This window comes from Macrosteles quadrilineatus, unplaced genomic scaffold (assembly GCF_028750875.1).
Source record: "Macrosteles quadrilineatus isolate MER2022 unplaced genomic scaffold, UCM_ALF_1.0 Scaffold_9__3_contigs__length_116548681, whole genome shotgun sequence".
Taxonomy (NCBI): Eukaryota; Metazoa; Arthropoda; class Insecta; order Hemiptera; family Cicadellidae; genus Macrosteles; species Macrosteles quadrilineatus.
This window is the reverse complement of record NW_026542602.1, coordinates 102,550,803-102,558,827: the sequence shown is the minus strand read 5'-3', so window position 1 is coordinate 102,558,827 and position 8,025 is coordinate 102,550,803. Positions and strand designations below refer to the sequence as shown.

At 33.0% G+C, this 8,025-nt stretch overlaps 1 protein-coding gene across 1 annotated transcript; it reads left to right on the top strand.

Annotated features, from left to right (window-relative positions):
• The first annotated feature begins 2,290 nt into the window (after positions 1 to 2,290).
• Positions 2,291 to 7,848, top strand: LOC129002170 (N-acetyltransferase 9-like protein). The gene is made up of 6 exons (XM_054429780.1): positions 2,291 to 2,498; positions 3,857 to 3,966; positions 5,620 to 5,676; positions 5,939 to 6,079; positions 6,757 to 6,851; positions 7,656 to 7,848. The coding sequence occupies exons 1-6, from the start codon at positions 2,422 to 2,424 to the stop codon at positions 7,779 to 7,781; spliced, it is 606 nt and encodes a 201-aa protein (XP_054285755.1). The 5' UTR covers positions 2,291 to 2,421; the 3' UTR covers positions 7,782 to 7,848.
• The last annotated feature ends 177 nt before the right edge of the window (positions 7,849 to 8,025 follow it).

The following is an 8,025-nucleotide window of genomic DNA, read 5'->3' as shown; positions in this document are numbered from 1 at the left end:
AGCTACCACGAAGCTTTGATTCCGGAATTTCTTTAATTGTTAACTCATTCCGAACAAGTAATAAAATACCCCCGCCACAGAAAACCTGCAGACTAAACTAATTTCCATTTGCCCGACTGGATTTTCAATTAAACCTATTAAAATTGCATTAGGTTTAACAAGTACCTAGGTTTGCTGCAGTTGTGGTTCTAGGACATCGTCAAGGAGGCGGGTTTGGAGCACCCCTCAATAAAGTAGGGGGTCCGGGGGTTATCCCCTGGGAAAACTTGGAATTTCCAAAGCCAATCATGGGTGACTTTCTAAAGCCATTTTAACACATAAAACTGTGTCCAATTGTCCATAAACTCCCATTTCACCTGTTGTTTGTCATGAGCAAGTATACATTTAAAAAATTAAACTATGACGATTACATTCACATCTCAAAACATATTGCAGGCTACGGCTATATCCTCCTAAAAATGCTTACTGACTTTCTAAGGGTATTATGAATGTCTATATCTGTGTCCAACTGTCCAAAACCCTCGACCATTTCACCTGTTATATTTGTCTTTGTAATGAACAAGTAGACATTAAAAACAATTCAAAACATAGGCCTACTAGACTATGAAGCAATCTTCTAAAAATCGTTTGGTGACTTTATAAAGCCATTTTAACGTCTAGAACTGTGTCCAAAAATCTCCCATTTCAGTAGAGACACGTTTTTTAGCCTTACGTGTTTCTCCATTTCATAGATCTGTCACAATATTTGTATAGTATACACTTGTGTTTATAAGTCAATGAGGCTTTCCACCATGGAGGCTACTGGTGCTACCGCTGATGGCTGATGCCTGTGTAAGTTCTAGCAGACAATTTGACAACTAGGAACATGAAATCAGCTGTTTCCCCGTCCTCACTGTCAAGCTCGCTCGCGTCAGCTGGCTGCTGTAAAAATTGGATGATGCGTACAACTTACCATAGCGTAATATAAAAATTATTTCATTCGTCGAGCTATCACCCCACAAAGTTTATCTATGTTGAACCATACGGAATGTTACGGAAGTTTTGTATCTATGTTGCACCGGTTGTAACTTACTACTCGACCTGCCATCGCTCATTAATAAAAACTATATTGATATCTGTTTTATAACATTGCGTGTTTTAAGGACGAAATGATATTTAAATTTATTTTTCCAGGGTCCAAGGGGGGGCTTTAGCCCCTGTAGCCCCCCCCCCCTAGGGACCGCCACTGGTTTGTTGCTACAGGAAGGGTAATAAAGTGGGTTTTTTAGTAGAATAACAATAGCTTAGTATAAAATAAGTTGCCAAGTTTGATCAAAAGATATCCGTAAACAAGCAAACTAAAACAGTTAACTTTATGATAATAGCATGGTAATTTTAAATTCAATAATTCTTTTTACGTGACCAATAACCGTAAAAAAAATCAATATACTAGATTATTTGTTTTTTTTTTAAGTAGTGCTAAGAGAAATTGGCAAAATTATTTTGTTTTGAGGGTCAAAATGAGGAACCCAATTTGTACCACTTCAGAAACAAATAATTTTCATTCTGATCAATAATACATTTCCAGCCTCTTAAAATCAATCTTTTATAAACACTCAGTGGATACTGCTCCCCACGTGCAGCTCGGAAAGAAATTTCCCTAAAAAGTCTTGAATTATTGCGTACTACAGATACTTAAAATGTACCATACTCATCATATGACATTTTCCAACACCTTTTTACTTTATTTATTAGTTTATACATAAGGGTAGAGATGTCTGCCTAGTTTGAAAATGAACATTTAAGTTGACAGTTTAACGACAGTTTCAAACGTCCCAAAATCCCAACTCACACCTTCAATTGATATATCCAAAAATTCACAACTTTTACACTTTTCAAAGGTAATAGTGAAGTGGTCACGATACTCATTCTTACAAATATTCTTACATAAAAACCTTTCCCTGGCATCTAAGGAACACATAAAAAGAATCATCCAATTCAGTGCACTCGTTAGTCGTTCACGAGTTATGGATTGCCGTAAAAAAGGGAATCGTTTTTATTTATTTATATAGGTTGTAGTGCAATAAACTATTTTATTTGAAATAGTTTAATCTCTTAATCTATGACCATACTTGAATGAGTTGCAACAAACTGAACTACAAAGCTTCACGGGATATTTTATGGCTGACACTTTTCAGACTGCTGTCCTGTAATACAAAAATAACAAACTTAACAAATAATAATAGTAAACAAACAAACATTTTTGAATAATTAAGATTGAGGTTATGTTATGTAGGACTTAAAAGAGGTTGACGTTCTCTCTTCATTTTAAATGATGAGTCAAATTTTATTGCGAAGATGATTTCTATTAATGTTTCGTTTAAGTTTACGCTTTTGATTAGTTGGTACTAACAAGAATCTCTCATTATCCTGAATCTGAAGATGAGGAAGAATTCACAAACGAAAATAGTTGGATCAAATGTGATTCTTGTCCCTTACAGAAGAATCCATGTACCAAAGTAAGATGGCTAAAGCCACAGAAAAAATACTATGTTTTCTGTGCTAAAGCTCATTTTTCTCCTAACATGGGTACACTTCATATCTGTCGGCACAAACAACCGAATGAAAATATCGATCGATTATTCGATATATCGTTTGGTTAGTTAGGTAAGGTTAATCTAACCTAACTAACCAAATGATATATCGAATTAAACAATCGAATAATCAATATTACTCATTCGGTTGTTTGTGCCAAAAGATATGGAAGTGTACCCCCTAACAGGTATACATAAGTCTTAACAAATATAACTAGGCCTATAGTAACTTAGTAAAGCGTCCAATGATATATAGGCCTAAGGCCCGTATTACACTATCATAGTTCTATGACATATATCTATTATCATATGTCTTTGATGAAAATTATTACAGTGTAATGTACCAACTATTATAATGGTTTTGAACTATGATAATATGTTCTCCTTGAGAGAACATATTATCATATATTTGATAATATAATATGTCATAGAACTAACTTATGATAGTGTAATACGGGCCTAAGCAATTTAGGACTAGCCCATTTGACGTACAGTATGCTAGAAACATTGATAGCAAGCTATAACAATTTCCACGAACCCTTTTGTATAAGTTACAACTTACTTTGATGCTACTTTATATTACATTTCTGTTGTTTTTTCTAAGATAGTCTATTAATTAGCTATATAGCCTAGGCTACGTGTACATTGCCACCAAGGCGTATGAAAGTGTTATATCTTATTCGTCGTGTTACATATTGACTCGACGTCAAACATTAAATACAGTAATAATAAAGCCTTAGAAGGGAAGCATTATCTTAGAGCATTAATGTAGAATTATCTTTCATACGCCTTGCATTGCCACAGGCAGAGCTGGAAGCAGGCTGAACTAGGTTATGATGGACTGACATAGACTCTGGGATTGTAGTGACTGGATTCGTAATTGAGTTTTTCGTTCAAAATTTGTGCTGCTCTCCCGCAAGGCCTAGTTTTATGTATGTATTTGTAAATTTTGAATTCATTCCTAGTAAGTTAGGTACCTACCTATTTAATGAAATGTTCTACTAAAGTAAGCATGGTTTACTAACTGAGAATAAAAATATATATTTTGGCCGATAACCCGAGGGCTCGGATAATCAAGAGTGTACTGTAGATTGATACCATCATTAATTTATAGCTGAAAGACAAACAGAATCTCCAGAATTTATGTTGCTTTGAAGTTAACCAATTACCTTTGGATTTGAAAATGAGCACTCAGTTATAAGCACTTGGCTACCCAGACAATTAGGATTTAGATGTTGAAATAACCGCTGTCTTAAGAAGTGATTTAAATGACTGTGTCACAGGTATCACTGTTGGATGCAGTCTAAAGAATTACAGGAGCTCACCGCTTCAGAGCCTTTAACAGAAGAAGAGGAGTTTGAGATGCAGCAGAGCTGGCTGTGTGATGAAAACAGTAAATTTACCCAAAGCGTTGATTCATTTTTGGTCTGGATTAATGAATAATATTTTATTGTCCTAGAAATACCCTGTTTGCCTGTGTCTGAAAGAAAGCAAATTCATAAAAAAATGTTTATCTTGATTAGCCTACGAATTAGCCTAATATTTAGCCTAACAAACAAATGGACTCAACTCATTGTGAGTCCATTTGTTTGACTTTACAGATGTTACTTACAAAGTGTTCTTGTCCTTCCCCAAAATTTATCCGGGTACAGTTTCTTAACTGAGCTATGCTAATATCGATTGAAACTATCGATTCGATTAATAAACTTTCATTAGATATTTTCATTACCAGCAAGTTTGCTTGGTTAGGTTAGGTTATGACAACAGTTTAATTTTTATAATTGATATAATTTAGTTAAAAATATTGATTATTAATCGATATTTTCAATTTGATAGTTTCGATAGTTTCAATGGATATTAGCATAGCCCAGTTAAGAAACTGTACATACAGGATTAATCAATATTATAGTGAAAGTTTGTTTGTTTGAAGTTTAATCACCCATTAACTACTGGTCGGATTAAGCTGAAATTTTGTATGATGATAGCTCACATGGCGATTAACATATAGACATATCCTAATCTCAAAAATCCTTTCGGGCTCCGCCCCAGTGGCTTTGGAGTGTCCCATGTTAATCTTATGTATTCATATCTAAAAGGAATTAAAGAATTTTGTCAGCTGTTTCAACTAGCCTACACAAGTTGGTTCTATGATTTCAATATCATTAAAAAGTCATAATAAGGTTTATCAATGTGGTGCAGCACTATTAATTTTTTTTTTGCATTGATGACTAGGTAGTTAATTTCAGCTAAGCAGCGACAAAAAGCTGTGATACACAATGAACTGTCAATGTAGGAGTATTTACAGTTAAGTTTATGTTTTTAATTTATAAATAATCTTTTGATATTGTGCAAATCTTTGATAATTTAATTTTTGTTTGTTTAGGTGTAGTGGTAGAACATTATAGCTTAAAACTTATGGTAGATGTGTTATACTATAGCATGCCGTAAATTAAAAGAACCAAATTTTCTCAAACCGTGTCCTCTCACATTGTAAATGCAAAACACGAGTATGCAATAAGCATTTTACACACCACATTTGTACGAAGGACAGGTATTCTGGTAGTTAGAATCAATTTTTAACTTTAATTTGGGTTTATAATCATGGGAACTAACAAAATGTATGCTCTGGCATTTTTTTGTTGTAAAATAAGATAAGAAGGAGACAACTTTCAGCTGTAAAGTAACCATTAATGTCTGGATATTCTGATTATTATAAAGTTGGAAGTTTGTGCTTTGTTTATTAGCGACACAAAATGTATATGGTGGTTTGTTGGAATTTTAAATTAAAAGACCCAATTTAGAAGTCTGAGAGAGCTAAATTTGAACTGTACAAATGTGGGTAGGCTATAATTTTTTTCCCTTAATTTCATTAAAACTTTTACTTGAATCAAATTACGGTATATTGACATAGAACGTTACATCAACAGCTAACAGCAGTAATTAGTATTTCATCAACTCATTTTTAAACAAATATGAAACAGAGACCTAGTTAAAATATAAAATAGTTGTAGAAACAATTGGTAAAAATAGTCTCTTATTGTTCCAGAATGTACTTTCATAGTTTTAGAACGGAGAATATATGATGAGAACCAGAATGAGATAGGTAAGATGAGTTATTCTGCATTATGTCTATCAAACAAAATTGTTTGCATGTTAAAAAATCTGCATGCATATATTTAAAAAGTTAAGAAAAATTATATGAAAAATTCAAATTTTAAAAACAGTAGATTTCCTTAAGCTTTGTTTATTATTTTCTAAAAGTTCCAAAAACATTTCCATAATACTGCTATCCAATTGTTTAATAAGCTTGTCATATTATTTTTATCAAATCTTTAATGTTTTGGTCTTTGATATTTTTACCGTAGAAGCCATGATTGGAGACACCAACCTTTACCTGATAGAAGAGGACGGAAGTCTCATCGGAGAGACTGGCATCATGATAGCAGAAGAGTCAGTTAGAGGAAGGGGACGGGGGAGGGAAGCAATCCTGCTCATGTTGAGATATGGTAATGTCCCAACCCATTTATACAGTACGGTAATGTGTTTATGTGTTTTTTATTTATTTCCAATTTCCATTTATTTATTTAGTTTTCTTTGTGCTTTCATACAGGCTATAATAGTAGTAAAAAATTGTACTGAGTAGGCTAACTATTTTGTTTGGTTATGTATTAGGCCTAATACAAAAGAGTTTTTTGTCCCACCAAAAAAAAATCCTAGGTTCTAGCCTGGAACCGTTTAACACATTACTTCAGACTATTCCTAGAGGGTTGCGGCATTATCACATAGATCAAATCCATTAGTGATTGGCAGGATTTGAACCTGGGACCTCGGCCTCCGAAGCCCCACGCTACTCCACTAAACCAGCTAAGAGGGAAGAGTTGTACCTATCAAAATAATAATAAAAACAAATCTAAAATTATCAACTTTTACTGCCACTCAAAATCCTGTAAATACCAGCTGTTTGATTAATTATTACTAACACACTAGAGCAACATTGCTACTATTAAATGTTTACCCAACATAGTTTTAAATCTACTTCCTAATACAAACTTCATAGCTGAATTTTTGAAGAGGCAACAATTTTATTTTGAATAAAAAACAACAATTGGATTTATCTTAGGTTATGTATAGGTTATATTTGACTGCTTAAATTCCTTTAAAATCTTGTCAAACATTTATTCAGGTGTCGAACATTTGGATGTTAAGAGGTTTCTTGCGAAGATATCTCTTTCAAATGAAATCAGCATCAAAATGTTCAAGAAGTTGGGTTTCGAGGTGGTAAGTTACATGTTAAATAGCTTATCTATATAGCATGCCTATTTTAGTATTGGTCACGTTAATGTTAACCTGATGTTTTAACATATAAATCAACTCAATTTTGCCCTCCTAAAAAATATTTTAGATATTGATTGTAGTAACAAACAAGGCATTAGAGGACCATACAATTATTTACATCTGGTAGCAGAACCATTGATTATAGTCAATGGTAGAACTCTAACAAAAGGTTGGGAAAGATAACGAGAGATGAGTTGGCACCATCACAACTTTTTTTTAAAGAAGTATTTTGGTAAAGGGGTGTAGGACAATATAAAGTAATTACTGCAGGTTTTTAGAGGGGAGATACCTTATTGCAGAAGACATCTGCGAAGTTTGTGTGATCGAAAATACATGGAGCACATTACAAAATCGCCTGACAAAAGTTTGTTAAGTACGTTATACCACAGAGAATAATTAAGCAATCTCTACTTGTTTTGTGCCTATGCTTGTGGCATTTATTAAAGAAGGTGTTGGAGATACATAAACAATTTTAGAACAAGCGGTTCGAACCTTTTGTGTAACTATGTTTGATTTGCTTTGTAATCAGAGGACATCTAGTATGCCATCATCACTTCCTTGGTACTTCCCTTGTGATTTTGCACAGAGCAAATGATTTGTTTGTCTCACTTTAGTACAATTTCAATTCTGACACTATTTATAGGTTATGGAAAATATGCACTTTCATGCTAAAAGTAATTAAATCTATCAAATTACTGAAAATATTCATTAATTCCTATTAAATCTTGTGAAATGTTTATTTTGCAGGAAAGTGAAAGCAGTGTGTTTCAGGAAGTGACTCTTTTTGTTGATGTTTCTTCTTCTTGGAGAACCTGGCTTAAAGATGAGACAAACCACTTTTATATAGAGTCAGAGACTTCTAAATCCCTATGATTTTATGTGATAAAAAAATTGTAAATATAAAAATGCATATACTAGTAAAGTTAATGATGATATCTAATCATTTACTTTCATTGTTGCTATCCCCAAACAAAATTAGAATGTAATTTTATTGAAGTTATAAAATACAAAATTTATTTTTAAGATAACCAGAGGTTATCCTGTTTTCAAAGTGAAAAGTAACTCCATGAAATATCTAAACTACTTTTTCTGAGGAAAGATTTAAAGAAAGATTTTT

What these genes read in the sequence shown, in the direction of transcription:
- LOC129002170 (XM_054429780.1), top strand. Translation starts at nt 2,422, where the DNA reads ATGAGGAAGAATTCACAAACGAAAATAGTTGGATCAAATGTGATTCTT. An exon ending in CTGGCTGTGTGATGAAAACA is followed by an intron (nt 3,967 to 5,619) that starts GTAAATTTACCC and finishes TTATTGTTCCAG; the next exon opens with AATGTACTTTCATAGTTTTA. An exon ending in TGAGAACCAGAATGAGATAG is followed by an intron (nt 5,677 to 5,938) that starts GTAAGATGAGTT and finishes TTTTTACCGTAG; the next exon opens with AAGCCATGATTGGAGACACC.